Source organism: Agelaius phoeniceus, chromosome 3 (genome assembly GCF_051311805.1).
Source record: "Agelaius phoeniceus isolate bAgePho1 chromosome 3, bAgePho1.hap1, whole genome shotgun sequence".
Lineage (NCBI taxonomy): Eukaryota > Metazoa > Chordata > Aves > Passeriformes > Icteridae > Agelaius > Agelaius phoeniceus.
In genome coordinates this window covers 109,952,491-109,969,465 of record NC_135267.1, presented here as the reverse complement: position 1 = coordinate 109,969,465, position 16,975 = coordinate 109,952,491, and the positions used below count along the sequence as shown (strand labels likewise).

Genomic DNA, 16,975 nt, shown 5'->3' with positions numbered 1-16,975 from the left:
GCTTTGACCAGTGGACATTGTATTTCATATTGCTTTGCCTCAAATTCCTTATATATAACTTGGAGGTATTTTCTCCTCCATATTTCATACATATCTTTTGAGGAAGTTCCACATACTCACACTGCTATTGTAGAAATCAGCAACACAGATAAGCCCATGAGACTTTTTTTTTTTTCTTTCAAAAATTCTTGGCAAGATTTGAATTGCATAGAGCAAATGAGGAAAACCCAATGCTGAAGATAAAAGACAGTGTTGAAAAGCCATGGTTGTTATTCTTCCTGAGCTTTGAATGGGACCATAGTCCCATGGAAAAATTATATACATAATAATGACATTTAAAAAGTATGTTGAATGTACACACAAGCATAAAGGGCAAAACTGTGCTATTCAGGCAGCCTAAGCTGTGCTGGGTTTTAGCTTTTCACTGTTTGGTTTGGTAGCCTTATTGAGAGATTCAGTCATAATTTTCTCAGCATGGTTGTACTGCTAAATTCACACAAGCAGCAGGAGATATGTATCTTGACCTCTGCAAAACAAATTCTTTCACAGAATCTTACCTTATGATCAATAGAAACAATATTTTAGATATTTAGTAACCTCTCAGTGTAGTATCTGAGAATTGTCATGTGGGCTGTTAAAATCATGCCATTAAGTATTTGATAGTTTTAAAAGTTATTTGCGAATACAGTTTTGAAATTTGAATCTATGGAAGGCGAAAACAGAATGTAAAGGAGAAGTAGAATTTTACTTTTTCTAACCATAGTAATCCCTAATAATTGAGATTTTTTTTAATGATTTAGTGGAAAGTTCAGGCTTTGTAATTTGATCTTGTCCTTAGTTTCCAAAATACTCAACTTCATGAATTTACACAATCTAGCAATATCATTAGTGTTGTTTGAGAACTCTTTTATAACATGAAGGTTTTTGTCAGCTAAGAGGACAAGGTTGTGATGTAATATAGCTGACATCACCACTGGAAAGGTAATTTCAGATTTCTTTTGAGTGCAGTCTTACTCCTTGTCCTTTCCTGCAGAGTTTTATATGAAGAAAATGTACAATTTGTTCCTTTCATTCATTTTTGTTTGGTTTAGAAAGAAATTGTTAAGGAAAGTATTTATAATATACCTTTTCTGACAATTTGGAGTCTTTTATCACTTCCAGTGCAATAATCATCTTCTTGAGGATTTTCTTTTGGTGACTGTTATGGCCTTCTCTAGAAGAGCAACATAAACCTTGCATCTTGGGGTTAAATAGGAAGCTTTTAACAGAAAATTTAAGAATATTAGAACTTCAAATAGTCCAAATAAAATAACAACAGGGTTATTTTAGCCTGAATAGCAACTCAAAGATTTGTCTTTGTTTGTAGCTCTTTGTCTGGCAAGAAAGAGGAGCAAAGAATGAAGAAATGGTCAAAGCACTAATGGGATTAGAACACTCTCTGGTATTATTTCTTCCTAATAAATGCCTGCTGATTGTTCTTTCCAAATAGAGGTGGCCCACTCAGAAGTGGGCTGGTAATTCTACAGGCAGGAAGCCCTGTTGACTGAATAGCAGAGAGGAGCATAGCAGGGAATAAAAGGTGTTACACTTTGTGCTAAGAGCTTCTTGGAAAAATAGCCTATTTAATTAGAAAGACATTTTTATGGCAGCATGATCTGGTTTTGTATATGTTAAATGCTATTATAAATAGAATTAGTTGATGTTGTTTCATATTTGGGCTGTAGATAAGGATGCCAGTGAGTATAGTTCACATGATACTAACACTTCTCATATGGTTAAACTGAAAAATCTGTTTCTTTCAAGTCCAGTAGGATACTGCTTATTCAACTGTCTTGTTATTTTTCTAGGAAACAATGCCTCCACCATCCCACACTGCATTTTCTGGCCATCATTTACCATTTGTGGGTTTCACATATACAAGTAGCTGGTAAGTTAAGAGTTCAAAAATTGTCTGTAGGCTAGTTACACAGTATTCTAACTTCTTCTAACTTTCTGTCTTTGAATCATACTGAACAGATATCAAAGAATGTGGTTTATTGAGGAAATTACCATAATCTAAAATGCTGTCTGTTCAAGAGAATGAGCTCTCTGCAGGTGAAATTTACACATATGTACAGGTCAGGACCTGTGCTCAGGGGAGTTTTGATGAGAAAGGTTGTTATTAGAGAATATATGAAATTAACTGCCCATTACAAAGTTAAGACTGCATGTGTGGACCCCAACAAAACTTAGTTTGTTAGACATTATAACCAGTTTTATTTCTAGTCCTTTGACACTTCTGTAAGTCTGAATAGTAATTTTGTAAAAATTACTTTATTTGATATCTGCTATTAATGTATAATTTATTTCACTCATTTCCATTGCTAAACTAAACAGGGAAGTCCCTTGTATGCTCCTTGTTTATGGAAATAAAGAAAGTGTTTACAACCATTGAAAAGACAGGCCTTTTTCTGCTGGGAAAGTGACTATGTCCTAGAATGTCCTGGACTTCAAAAGCATTATTTGCATAAGTAGTAGCATGTGTACATGACTAGCCACAGCATTTCTGACATGTCCGTGCCCTAGTTGTTATTTCATACCATTTTTGTTGTCTTTAAAGCATTTGTGATACTTGATTAACTATTCTCAAATTTACTACTGTTGTAATTTTACTGTCTAAGCTTTTGCTTTTTGCTGTCTGGCTAACATAGAGTATCCATAATGATTTTTAATCAGGAGTTCATCCAATTCTGTGTAACAAAAAATGCATTGAGGAGATCGGGCATGCTAGGTAAAAATTATTTCAATTTCCAATGAGCTCATACAAACAAGGTATTATAACAAGATGTTATAATAAATGGCATAGTAATTAACAACTTAAACAAACTGTTTATTGGTTGATGTTTTTATAGCAGTGTTTTAAATCAGGCTGTTGTAAAATCCAATACTATTTATTTTTTCCCCCCAGTGTTCTTTCAGACCGCAGCTGTCTAAGACTGACAGCTGGACCACCCTCCATGGATCTTGATGCCAGCATTCAGAGAACTTTGGAGGATAGTTTAGCAACAGAAGCTTATGAGAGGAGAATAAGGCGTCTAGAACAGGAAAAGCTTGAACTTAGCAGAAAACTGCAAGGTATAGTCATAAAAAAAAAAAAAATCATTCTGTCACTTTTTAAACTTAGATTAACCTGCAGTTTTGTAAGGCACTGTTTATACTATGGGAAAAAAACTAAATATACCTCCTGGAATGCTTTTTAGCAAAAAATAATTCTTTTTATTATTTTGATTGACTAATTAAATTTCTGTTACACTTTATGCCTGAAATACACCATGTATGCAACTTCTTGTGCTAACTTTGTTCTCACTGTACCTTGGTCACTATGGCATAAACATTTTGTTCTTAAAACTTTTAAGAACTTAGTTGGTCTAGCTGACAATTACTGAAAAATTGGCACATAATAATTGGAAATTGTAAATTGTAGAATGCCCAGTGCAGGATGTTTTGGCATGTCCTAATTTATCAGTACTATCTCTTTGATCTCCTCAGATGTCAGGCATGTTATCCATCCCTCTCTCTTCTATCTTTTTCTAGAGTCCACCCAGACAGTGCAGGCTCTTCAGTATTCAACAGTGGATGGCCCAATAACAGCAAGTAAAGATTTAGAAATTAAAAGTTTGAAAGAAGAAATTGAAAAGTTGAAGAAACAGGTAACAGGTATGTTATAAATAGTAATGTAAAAGCTGTAACAAGAAACTGTATTTTGTCAAGTTTTTTTTTTCTCTCCAATCGTAATGCTAGTTTTCCTTGGCTTTATAAAATTTTCCAGTCTATTTTTACTTCTCATTTTACCCCTCACTCTCCCACTGTACCACAGCATTTTCTCCAAATTCAGTTTGAGTTTTCCAAGTGGCAAGGAGTAGTGCATGAGAGAGGATACAATGGGCCATGAGGCTGCACTGCCAGCAGCAAAACTGATCAAAGAAAACTGTCACCAAAATAAGTCCTGCCTACAGCTGCATGGCCCCTTCTCAACCTGTGCATTCCCTGCACTCTCTCATCACTTTAATTGACTTGATTAAACAAGGAAAATGCTGTTAGATAGAGAGAATTTAATCAACTTGTGATCAGATAAATCAGCACAAGGTGGGCAATAGAAGCATGTGGGGAAAGGGAGATGAGAGGGAGAAGAACCACCTTTCAGCTCTGCTGTCAATGTGCTGTCATTCCTTTCAAAACTGAACATTTATTTTCTTTGCTTCTGAGAATTCTTGAAGATTTTATGAAAACGAAAGTTTTGGCTGTCAAGAACCTCAGTACTTTAAGATGGAAAAGTGGTTTTGAAATCTGTGCAGCTAAAAAGATTATTTTTTAAATTAATGTTACGATGCCTTTCATCAGGACATTCATACTAGTCAAAAAACAAAAATCTACCTAGCCCAGTATGTGTGTTCTACAGAGGCAACTGGAGATGTTTAGGGAAAGATCCATCTTTTTCCAGCCTTACTTTACCAGATTCTGGACAATTCATGTTTTAAGAACTTTGAGAGGGAGGACTTACAGTGCACCACTATATTGAATATAGCTATGAGTGAACCAATTTGCTGTCTGTTTGACTAATGTATTTTTAGCCTGCTTTAAAGGCTAGTATTCAGTATTCTTGATTTGATATTCTGAATAAGTTAAAGGGAGTTTTCTCTCATAGTGTTTCATAGCATAGGATTCCTGCTATACATCTCCATAATGCTGTCTTTAAAATAGAATCTTAAGAGCAGAGACATCTCAAAAAAAAGGAAGAAAGGAAGCACAGCAAGATTTTTTTTTTATTTTAAAAATATTAAGATAAAAATAGGAAAATTAACAAGAGACTGTTAGGTATCAGGTCTGGAACCAGAGAAATGGGGAGAAAAACCCAATTAATCTTACAGGAGAATGTCTGTGGTTTGTGTGAAAAATCAGTCACAAGTAGTGGTAGATACATCTCTATTATATGTCCATATCTTGCCTGAGACAAGAGAAAAACAAACAGCCAGAAATGTTGGAGGAAACTACAAAAAACATTTGTTCTGGTTTGTATTTGTGACAAGACTTCATTCAATTGCTGAAAGTGTCAGGAATGCCAGCAGCGACACCCACAGAAAGAGTAACTTGAACTCAGCTTGCAGACACTTGAGTGGATGTGTTTGGGCTCTGCAGCTGCCTTGTGGGGCAGGAAGAGCTATGTATGAGCTGCAGAGTGCAGCACACAGATTACAGCCTGTTAAAATTGTGTAGTCTGAAAAAAGCCTGTTACAGATACAGAGCTGGACAGCTGCTCTGGCGTGATGCAGCAGTTTTGTATTGTACCATGGGCATTATTTTTGGAGAGGAACATGGCTTAGCCAGCTCAGGGAGGATCACTCTGGTTTGAGTGATGCCATGTTGGCACTCTGTCAGGACAAAGGCTTTTGTGAAATTTTGCTCCAGCCAAATGTCCCTCCTCTTGCTGCTGTAATGAGGATAAAGATAACATGATCAGAAATCCTTTCTCTGCAACAATCCTTAGATCAGGTTTTGAAAACTGACTTTTCTGTTTTCTTCTTCAGTTTTCTTCTTCTTGTAAACTGAAAAGCAACATTCACAAGAACAGTTTTTGAATGAGACCAATCATTCACAGAAAAACATCAAAATCAGCTTTAAATTGTATTTTGTTCTTTACTATTGAGCTGCAACTTAGTTCACTGCTGAAAGTATCACTCATTTACTTTGGTATTAAAAAAAAAATAGTAAAGGTGTGGAAACATTCCCCAACACATCTGCTGTCCCTTTTGAAATTGAAGAGAAGTCAAAGTCTGGTGAAGGTGGTCAATACTGAGAAGTTTTTTCCTAAAGTAATTTTCTGCTTCACACCACATACATATTTGTGTATTTATTCCTAGACAGAATGTGTACTTTTGGAGTTTGGTTTGGAAGTGAATAATAGGATCAAATGAGGAAGATGTAGAGCTGCCTAACCCATCCCCAGTCACTGCACAACTTTGCCAGTATATACTTGAATGCTTTGTCTGATCCAGCCATTTGTTAGAAAAGACTCATTTGTGCCTTAAGCTGCAACTAATACAAGCAAATTTGATAAAATAGAAAGAGAATTTTCTATTTTACTTGATTTTTATGGGGGTTTTGAGATAGATTTTAGAACTATATTAATGGCAGAATACAGAAACAAGCCAAATGATGACCATGTCTGAATGCTTCCAAATATAGGGGAGCTAGTTCCAGGTTTTCTGGGTAGCCTTTAAAAGATCTGATGAACTTTAAGAAGGTTCAGTTCAGGTGCAGAAATGACCTTTTTATGCTTTGGGCTCATCTCTTGAGTTACTAAATGTAATGTAATAATGTATTACAGTGAGTGTTTAGATATATTATCTAAAATGTTAGTTACAACTAGGGTGATTAAATGGAAAATTACCATTTACAACCCATATGTCACACCTAGCTTTTTGTTACATTCTTTAACCTGTTTTACTGCCTTTTCTGAAGCTGTAAGAGTAAACACCTGCTTAAAAAGGTAATAAAGAATGAGCTCAAAATTGTGTCAAATTCAGGAGTGTCACCGGGAGGGCTTAGAAAAATACATTTTTCTTGTCTATCTGGTTTTCCAGGAAATGACAAGCTAGCATATGCTTTCAATTTTTGAGGTCAAAGTTATAATTTTTGTTCGCTAAGTTACATAGGAGAAAACTTTTAGGAATCTTTAATATTGCCAAATATGTAAAGGGCAGCAATGCAAGAAGAAAACAGAGCTGTGGAACAAAGTAGTTCATGCACAGAAGAGAGATTTATCTTGGCTCAGCAGAGCCATATATAAACTTTCTTTTCACTGGTGACTTCAGAGTAGACTACATAAGGAAGGCAGTTAATAATTTCTGGCTTTGAGCTGCATCTCTTATTTAAGTGCATTCTTTTAAATTTTAAACAAGAGTGAGTGAATTAAAACAATAGTGAATATTTTTCTGGGTATAAGCTAATGGTATTAATTTGCTTATAAAATTCTTGTGTTTCAGAAATTGACCCTCTTAAAAATGTATGTGTTTTTATATTTGATTTCTCCAAGAGCCAGTCTCTTAGGGTTGCATTTATGAAAATGTAGTTATAGGCTGTTATTAAGAATATAGATGGGTTCCTGTTCTTTGGGTAAATACAAGTGGTCTGAAGACCTGCCCACAACTGAAATAAAAGAAAACATGTCCAGTGATTTCATAGAACTTGGAATTAACTTACCTTCCAATATATCTTGCTTTAAAGTCTTGTTTTTGAAGTAAAGACTATGAGGCAAAAAAACCCCCACTCACTAGTTAGAAAATATCAGTTGCCATATTTTATGAGTTTCAGGTTTTCTTGTAGAATTTGAGGGTATTTATATGACATTATTTAACTGTGCCATAGAAATATACTGTCACTGTGTAACTGACTGTTGGTAAGAAACTGGTTGCAATAGTTCTCCCTTATTTATAGTAGTAATAAAGCAGATCACATAAAAACAAGTGGTTTTCACACTAGAAATAAGTAAAATCAGCTGAAGTTAATTTTAAGAGTACTGACAGGAGAACACTTGCCAGCTCTTGAGTGACCCATTATTTTTACTGTTTCTTTTTGGGGGAAATTGGGAGGAGGAGGAGGGAGACTGTTTATAATTACTGTGTAATAAAAGATGTATTATATATTACATCACAGCACATAAAAGTCAAATGTATAAGTTGTGTTAAAGCATACATTACAGAATTATGTATTAGAGTTGGCCAATATAATGTGAGAAGACAAGTAATTATCATTTTTGTGTTATATTCCAGCAAGCTGGGACCTTTCATTCTGTTCCCTTAAAAGCAGATAATGGCAGCTGAAACAACCTGCTCCCTTTTCTAAACCAGATAAGAATTGCCTTATTTTGTGATGAAATGGAGACCAGAAAAAATATCGAAGGGGCTTCAAGCAGCTAGGCTATGCTATTGTAGAATTCTGATTTTTCCCTTAAAATATTTAGAGTTCTGCTGCTTTTTCTAGAATCTGGTCAGCTGGAGCAGCAGCTCGAGGAGGCCAGCACTGCAAGGAGGGAATTGGATGATGCCTCCAGACAAATTAAGGCTTTTGAAAAGCAAGTCAGGACGCTGAAGCAAGAGAGAGAAGATCTTAATAAGGTAAAATCATTTTGTCAGCAACTGTTCTAAACCCTCCAGACTGTTTTATTTTTGTTCATTTTGCTTGTAATAACTTTCAAGTGTATAACTAATGAGCAGATAACAAGTGTGTAGCATGACCTACTTAGCTTTCTGACTTTTTTTTTTGTTGAAGAAAAGGACATTATTTAACACATTGTCTGTATGACTGCTGGGTGCTCCCTAAGTGATTGCTTCCAGATAGTGAACAACTCCATAATCCAAATTGCATGGTGGCTGCAAAAAAGGTTTTAGAGCTTCACATTTAGGTGATAATGATAGGGCTTAGAAGACAGAGTAGAGAAGAACTATTCCAGACAATTTAATCTGAAGTATGGGTGAGACTTTAACAGTGAAAAAATGTGAAGAATATGGTATTAAGGCTGTGTCACAGAAGTATTTCCAGAGGGAGATGTGAAAAATTGCCCAAGTATGAAAATTGAAAAGTAATTTGAAATAACTACAGCTAAAGAATACTGGATTTTATTTCTTCTTCTCTATCTCCCTGATCCCACATTTTCTTATTTTTAGCATACTGTCTTTCGTGGCTCTTTTTTGTATTTGCTATTAAATCAACCTGTAATCAGGTGTGAAATACGTAAAACCTGTTTTTCATTGTAATTATATTGGCTCAGTATTTTAGAGTCCACACTAAAGTTGATGTGCCAGCTGTGTGTAACACTGTTTCTTCTGACCCTTAAGGCTCTTAAAATTTAAAAAGCTGCCAATTTGTCCCAGAAAGACCATCTCTCTTCTAAACCAACTCTTAGTGATTAGGACCTCTTTTTAAGAACCTTAGAAACATGTTTAGATTTACATGGATGCCAGCAGTGCCAAATATTAGTTCTTCCAGTTGGTGTTTTTTTTAATCCTGAAATTTGCTTTTCCTTGCTTCTTTTTTCTGCTCTGGTTTGACTGAACATTATGGAACTGTTTAAAGTGTTGTGGTCCCTCACTGGTAGTGTGGTGGCACAAATCTAGGGCACGGCAAACTTTGTGAAGGTGTTGTGGTGTGGAGTTATCACTGCACTAGCAGTGTTATTTCATGCTGATTCTTTGAAAAGGATAGTTATCATATATTGCTTTTATTCACTGCAGTGTTTTATTGCCTGAAGCTTTCTCTGATATTTGATATTAAGGTACAGTGTATGGAAATAATATTTGCCATTGCAGGCCAGTTTTCTAAAGATTCTTGAGTAAAAATTTTCATAGAGCAGAGTTTTCCATTCAATTTTAACCATTTAGCACTTGAGATTCTTGTAATTATTAAAAACTAATGCTAATGATATTTTTGCATTAAGAAAGCAAGGTATTTTTGTATTGTAATGCAAGTGCTTGAACACCATTGTGTTTACCTGTAATAACGGAGTAGATTCTTACTTGGTTTACATTTATGGAGTTTTACTCACTCTAGTAATGTAAAACATGCCTCTTTCCTTATTTATAGAGGCATCCAATCTGTATTGTAGATGCATTCATGAAATCAAAAAGAATATGTAGTTTCTATTCACTCTGGAAAAGGTGTTAGATATTCATCCAAAGACAGAATCGGCCTTGTAGCTTTCTAGGTTTATTACTTAATTCTTTTTTTAAACTGTAGGAACTGGCAGAGTCTAGTGACAGATTAAAATCCCAAGCCAAAGAGCTGAAAGATGCACACAGCCAGCGGAAATTGGCAATGCAGGAGTTCTCAGAGATGAACGAGCGGCTGACAGACTTGCACTCTCAAAAACAAAAGCTTGCCCGCCAGCTCCGAGATAAGGAGGAAGAAATGGAAGTGGTGATGCAAAAAGTAGAAAGTTTAAGGCAAGAGTTACGCAGAACAGAGAGACTTAAAAAAGAAGTAAGTGGTGAGAAGACTGTTTGGACTCTATGAAATAAGTTATATGTAAGGTTTTCTGAGTATTATTTTAAATTTGTAAATCTTTAACCTTTTGTCTGTTGTTTCAAACAGTACCAATTTTGTTTTCTAAGACTTTGAAGTGTTCAGTTTGGTGCTGAAGATTTCTCTCTTATATTGAATACCATCAATAGATTTTGAAAAAAAAACCCTGCAGAATCCTATCTATTAAAAACGTATGTACTTTTGCAGCTGGAAGTCCAAGCTGAAGCTGCAGCTGCTGAGGCATCCAAAGACAGGAAATTGCGAGAGAGGAGTGAACAGTACTCTAAACAGTTGGAAAGTGAAGTAGAAGGGCTAAAGGTTAGTCTGTTTTGATATTAACACCTGCACACTTACCAGTCAACTAGGACTTGGATCTGTTTGATTGCTTTCAGATGTAGGACAAAAGGGTTTTGTCAGTCTGTCACTTCACTTGGTGCTGAATGTTAACACAGGCATGCATTGCATTATTGCCCAGAAAAATTAACATTTGCCTGATGTGCTGTTTCTAAATAATCAACCTTGTCTTACCACATTGCTTCCATTAATGCTTTGCTTAACTTTACTTGTTAAAAGCTTTTTTGTTTTAGCATAAGATGGTTGAATATTTGAAGATAAACCTGCAATCTAGGCAGGTTTCTGTAGAGGTGTTCTGTCTGCTGTGTTGTTCCTCATGTTTCCTGCACAGTGGATGTCAACTGATGTAACCATACAGGAACAGTTTTAACACATTCTGCCTTTCACCCAGAGGATGAGGCATTTTTACCCAAGAAACAGCATTGACTGTGAAGACTTTGTTTATATTGATGAGATTGCTCACATGTGCATGTGATTTTAAAAGAAGAAATTAAGGCAGCCAAGAATATTAACTGTTATTTTATTCTGTGATTTAGCTTTTTATGCAGTGCTCTAGAGAAGATAGGCTTTCTCAAAAATTGAATAGAAAGTTTTTAATTTACTTACATGGATTGCTGTTCATTCACAGTAAAATCCTGTTCCAAATGTTTCATGCAGTAGGGTAATTCTAAACTTTTTGGGCAAAATGTGAGATTAGTCCTAATCTGGTCTTAATTTAAATGAACAACCAAGTTTTTTTTCGTTAGAAGTCTCTGGGACATTCATCAACATTAAGTTATGCCACAGAAAATTTGATGGCTTTATACAAACATTCTTCTATTTGGCCTTCCTCTGCTAAAAGAAAATAAGGAAATTAATTCCTTGAATATGAAGTTTGGATTAATGAAGTTTCTACTGCTGTGAATTCAGATTGTTACCTGAAAATTAACATGTGTTCCTTCTGCTTCCATGAATCTTCCACATCAGCAAAGAGCTTGTATGATAGTTTAAGAGGCAAGAAGAATTTATGGGGGATCTGTTGAGAATAAATGATATGCTGATTTATAACAGCAGGGCAAGTTTGTCAGAAGAGGAAAAGGGAATTTTAGCTTTCTTGGTAATATTTTACAATTCAGTAAGCACAGTTTGGGTCACGAGTGGTTGTTGTGATACTGCACTGTCCATTCAGTAAAAGCTCTGCATGGTTCCTTAGTTAAATTCAGGAAGCTCTCCTACACAAAAGTATTTAAAGAAGAAAGGAAGGTTTCTCCAAATGAGGAGAATAGAAGAAACCATAAATGATGGAAGGTTAAGTGTAAACAGGATGTTGAAAGCTGAATAAAGAGAATTTAGGAAGCATTTCGCAGAGGATGCTCAGAGTGATTGTGGATTTCTGCTTTAAATCCAAAGCAGAAAACCTCAGGAAACTCATGGGGCTGCTTGGGGATGGAAAAGGCAATCTCTGAGCTAATAGAGCTGTGGCATAAAATGCTCCACAAGTCCTCAGTGTGTCAGACTTCAGTGCTGAAGGAGGGGAGATTGCCACCCAGTGTGTTCTTTGCAGCAGGCTGGGCACATGAGCTGGGTTGTCTGGCATGATTGCAGGGAGCAGGAGAGCTGGCAGGTGAGTCAGATGTGAAGTCACCTGAGGGAGTTCTGAAGGAACTTAAATGACAAGAGAGCTGCTGGCCAAGATGTGAACGCTGTGACTCTCATTCAGATCATCTGGGGAGGTGCAGAGGGCTGGGTGCAGCTTCCTCAGGAAAGGAGCAGAGGCTGTGATAAAGGATAATGTCAGAGTTCATGGATGAAGCAGAGCCTGTTGGGAAGAAGGCAGTGTGCCTGCTGTCTGTCCTTCTGTGCAGCACTGACCTGCTGGGGTTCTGCAAGCTTGTCAGTCAAGTGTGTGGACAGAGGGGATCCTGTGGATGTCATGTATTCAGATTTTCAGTAAAATCAGGCTCAGTGTTAGTCAGCAGTGTGTCCTGTTAGCTGAGAGGGGTGCATTAAACAGCAGCTGTCAATGTGCCAGGAAGTGCATTCTGTCTCAGTTGCACCATTTGTCCATTTGAAATAGGCATGTATGAAAACATCTATTTGGAATATATGCTTACATCAATTAAAAATGTATTCTCTGTTTACTATATCTCTCTAGTTTTCTCCAAGCCATTTTCCAATACCCTTGGGCTTTCTCTTCTACCCCACCATCTCTCTTATGGTTGCAATAGTATCTTTTCATTGTGGTAAAAAATGTGCAATTCCACTAAAACATTTTATGTACCTGCTAGGGGATGTTGCAAAGCCTAAACTTCTTCTGTGCTCCATTACCCTGTATGTGTGAACAATTTAGGATGTTGGGCAGTAACAAACAAATTTCACAGTGCCTGTGAATGAAAGAAAATTCCTATGCTGCTTTTTTTAAAGATCTTTCTTTCTCCAAAGCATCTCCTGTTAGGATGGTATCTTCCTTCTCCAGTTTAGTGTTCTGCATCCTAAGGGCAGGATTTTACTCTTAGATCAAACCAGATGGTTGTTTTGATGAGTTAGAGAAAACAGTGCAGTAGCAGCACATCTCTGGCTTGTACATGTAGGGGGTTTTGCAGTTTTTTGCTGACACAAACAGCAAGGCCCAGCTTTCTCACAGAATTTGTCATGGTACAAATTCAGCTCATCAGAATGTTCTACAATGACATTTAGTTCTTAAAGCCTGCTCATACATCAGGAAAAGAAAATTACCCAAAGCCATGCCAAATTAAGGGTGACTGAGAGGTTTTTAGCATCTCATGGTAAGAATGGAGGTATAATTAACAAAATACCCTCAGTCCTCTGGAAGGTATGACAAAGTCACCATAAGGAAGTAGGTTTTTCAGTCACCTGCACTTTTTCAAAGTGTTTTTATGAATTTCCTTTCCTTAGAACACCTTTCATTACACATTTTAAAAACGAGAAGAAATTCCAAACCAAATTGTCCATATGTTGACATTAAAAAGTCATTTCCAGACGTGGATTTCAGTGCATGTCATGCCACTGTCTCATTTTGACCCTGATCTTGCTCCTCCTCTATATTATGGCAGGACATTGAGTTTAGTGAGTGCAGCATTTGGTGCAAATATGAATGTATCCTGAAGTAATGTTTAAAGACTATTGAAATGCCAGAAGACCTAACTAAGAGAGCTATGAAACTGCAAAAAATGAAGTAATTACTCTTATTGTGTAAAGCTTGTTTATCCTATTAATCCACTATGATAGAAATGGTCAGTTAAGTGAAACAGGTCAGGTTTCCCCCCTGACTGATACAATCCATGTAGTATTTCTGTAGCTAGATTTTAGCTTTCAGTTAAGCCTCTGCTTGTCTTAGCATAGCTTTTCCAGAAATTATTTGTCCTTCAGAATATATTATTGTCCTAGTTCTTACTCTGCTTTTCTGAAAGTCACTTCAACTTGTTGCTGTCAGCTGTGTGAGTGGAAGCATCAAAGTCTTTAATTCTGTGGTCACTTTCTGACTGCACTTAAGGGGAGTCAGAACATGACCAGAGGCATTTAATGATCAAATTTTCAGTAGCTTGAAAACTTACTGCATTTAAATAGCAAAATAATAGAGTGTCATTCCAATTTATGCTCCTAACAAATTTTGAAATAAATTGAGATAGATGTGTTTAACTCAAGGCTTTAATGGGATATTTCTAAACAAAGGCTTTGGAACATTGAGTTGTTATTAAGTATCATTTTCAGCATTCTTGACTATTAATTTGGGGCTGTTTATTTTAGCAAAAACAGGTTGGTCGCTCACCTGGGGTAAGCAGTATAGAACACCAGCAAGAGATCACTAAATTAAAGGCAGACCTGGAAAAGAAGAGTGTTTTCTACGAAGAGGAACTATCTAAACGTGAAATGATGCATGCTAATGAAATAAAAAGTCTGAAGAAAGAACTGCGGGATGCAGAGAGCCAGCAGCTCGCCCTCAAGAAGGAGATCATGGTTTTGAAAGACAAGTTAGAGAAAACCAGAAGAGAAAAGTGAGTATTGTATGAAATTTACCTTTTCTTAACCCTTTGAAGTCTCCTAGTATTGTTCCAAACACACTGTCACTTCCTTAAGTGTAATGCAGATTGTTGCACTTTGGCTGAGCTGATGCCAGGGTTAAAACCAGTCACCTTTACAAACAGAACAGAACAAAAAGCTCCACATCCTTGTACTGAAACAGTTAATTTTGCATCAGAAGTCTTTTAGTGGCTGGCCATTCCAAGGTATGTAACTTGAGTTACAGACTTGCAGCTCAGGGTAAGTTGACCCCTGAAGCTTATGTTGCACTTTAAAACAGTTTCTCGACATTTTTCTTTTATTTGGTATTTTCATCTTTTGATGCAAAACTAATGTGTTAGAGATCAAGTATTGTTTACATTTCTGCCAGCACAGGAACAGTCACTTAATGTGAGCTGAGGCTAATCCATGCTGGGTTCCATCCAGTGTTAACATCAGTCAGCAGACTACTGTGGGCGTAAGCTGCTTTATCTCTCCTGACATGGTAATTTGTCAGACCTGCTTTTTTCTCTCCCACATGGTGGAGCTTATAACTGGCCTTGAGATTGTTCCTTGAGGCATTCATCAATAAAAGCAAGTTTTTCTGTTGGATGGTGTAGTAGTGGGAATAAGTTATAAATTGAACATGCTCATGTTCATTCATAAAAAAATTCAGAATGCTTTGTAGACACTTATATAGATGAGTCTTTTTGCTGCTGTAGCAAGGTGGCAGATGAGAGACACCATAGAGAAGTCCCTGCTGAGAGGTTAGCCAAACTATAGCAAGACCTTTAAATAGAAGCAGTAAATTAAATATAATTTTTTTCCAAAAAGTTTATGCAAATAGAGGTGGAAACACTGTATCTCTTGTAAATTGTATTCAGCAGGAATCATAAATCATACAGCTTAGAATGCAGTGCATGAACTGTTTCTTCCTAGCATGCAGCTATTCAATAGGTCCTGTGCTGGACCTACTAACAGCACAGGAGTTTGCTGCTTTGATCTGGTTGGAGAGGTGAGCCCTGCCTCAGCAGCATGTTTTCATTGTGACACCACTTAATGGCCATGCTGACCAATGAGTTACAAATGCACAAAAGGCTGTTCTGTCTTGTAACATAGAAAGGTGATGGTTTGGCACTCTTTTAAGTCCAGCAGTGTCTCAGAAGGAGGAATATTAAAGAATCATGAATTCTGCTCTCTGCAGGTTAAACTGTTTGAAAGGATCATACCTGCAAGCAGTTGACCAAATGAAAAACTCCTTTCCCAATTCTAATGTTGCACAGCTGCAGGCATTCTAACTAGATGTCCATTCTAGCCAGTTCATAAACTCTCCTTCAGTCTGGTCTCTATAAATAAAAAAGGACTGGGTACAAATCTACAGTGGATGCTGTCATAACCATGTGTTTCTGTATGTGGTTCAAGTGGTTGTGTTAGAGAAGGTTTTGAAGTGAGAGCAGAAATGTGTCACCTAACCAGTATCAAACACTCATGGCAAGGGCTGCAGCACCATGTTCAATCAGGTGTCCAAGCACATGATCAGTGCTTGGGGGAAGGCCTGATCTTAATTGTCTTTGTTAAACAAATCTGCAAAATCTCATGCAAGCATTAGGACTCCACAGAAAGGCAGAAGTCCCCTGTTCAAGTTATGCCATGGTTTGACTTCTGCAGTTTAGAAGGGAAGCTTAAGCATTAGGAATGCAGGAATTGCTGTTGCTACTCAATACTTGGTAGTTTTCCTTAAAATAATACAGGTTTTCTGTTTCTGCTTATCCATATTGGTGTTAGCTTTTGTAGTCTGGCATGAAAAGCTTTTTGTGAGTCTTCCAGTAGAGAGGTGTTGAATGTAAGCACTGAAAAGGAAGCACCTGGAGGCTTTGTGCTGAAATAAGTGGAATTATTTCAACAATAGGCTTGGGGTGGGTGTGGAGTTGAAGTGTGCTTATACAGTTTGGCAAAAATATTTTAGTAGTCTAAAAATAATCATCAGTGCATATTAAAAAAGATCTTGGTAAGAGGATGTGGTTGTATTACTGTGTAAGATGAGTGAATTACATAGGTTATTCTAGGCAAGGATCAGGAAGAGCTTTGACAAAATCTGTATGTCGATTTTTGTGTAACTTGCACGTTGGTGGTTTCTGTTTTGCATTTTTAAAATAGATATTTTCCTTTGTTTCCTTCAATTTTAAGCTTTCTAACTTTTGCTATTTCCAAAGCACAAGTCTTCAAGGGAGATTACCTTCCTGTACAAAATGATTGCATTTTGCTGAAGTCTCATAAACTGCATGCTATTAAAGTTGGGAGCAGAGGAGCACAGTATCAGGCCAGTGATCTGTGTAGCACTAAATTCCATTTCTTAGAATTGTCATTAGGAAGTATTTCAGAAGAAGATGCAAGAAACTCTATAAAATAAATCACATTTGTAGAAACTTCTTTTAGGCCTGTCATTTCATGATGGATTTATAAAGCAGAGAACTTTATAGAACAGCATTTGCTGGTTTTAAATTGTGTGATATAAAGAAGCCTGGGGGCTGGTGTTTGTTTCAGGTCTATTTTTCTTGGTTTCAAA

General features: G+C 36.6%; 1 protein-coding gene across 10 annotated transcripts in view; it reads left to right on the top strand.

Moving 5' to 3' along the window:
• The window catches only part of CDC42BPA (CDC42 binding protein kinase alpha), a 182,946-nt gene that overhangs the window by 106,344 nt on the left and 59,627 nt on the right, over positions 1–16,975 (top strand). For 8 of the 10 annotated variants that reach the window (XM_077176142.1, XM_077176141.1, XM_077176140.1 and 5 more), the window contains exons 10-16: positions 1,848–1,927; positions 2,948–3,114; positions 3,574–3,696; positions 8,020–8,153; positions 9,772–10,014; positions 10,264–10,374; positions 14,158–14,405. In XM_077176142.1, coding sequence (XP_077032257.1) covers positions 1,848–1,927; positions 2,948–3,114; positions 3,574–3,696; positions 8,020–8,153; positions 9,772–10,014; positions 10,264–10,374; positions 14,158–14,405 — 1,106 coding nt within the window. The remainder of the gene's footprint in view (positions 1–1,847; positions 1,928–2,947; positions 3,115–3,573; positions 3,697–8,019; positions 8,154–9,771; positions 10,015–10,263; positions 10,375–14,157; positions 14,406–16,975) is intronic. The other 2 variants (XM_077176143.1, XM_077176144.1) reach the window with 2 other exon arrangements.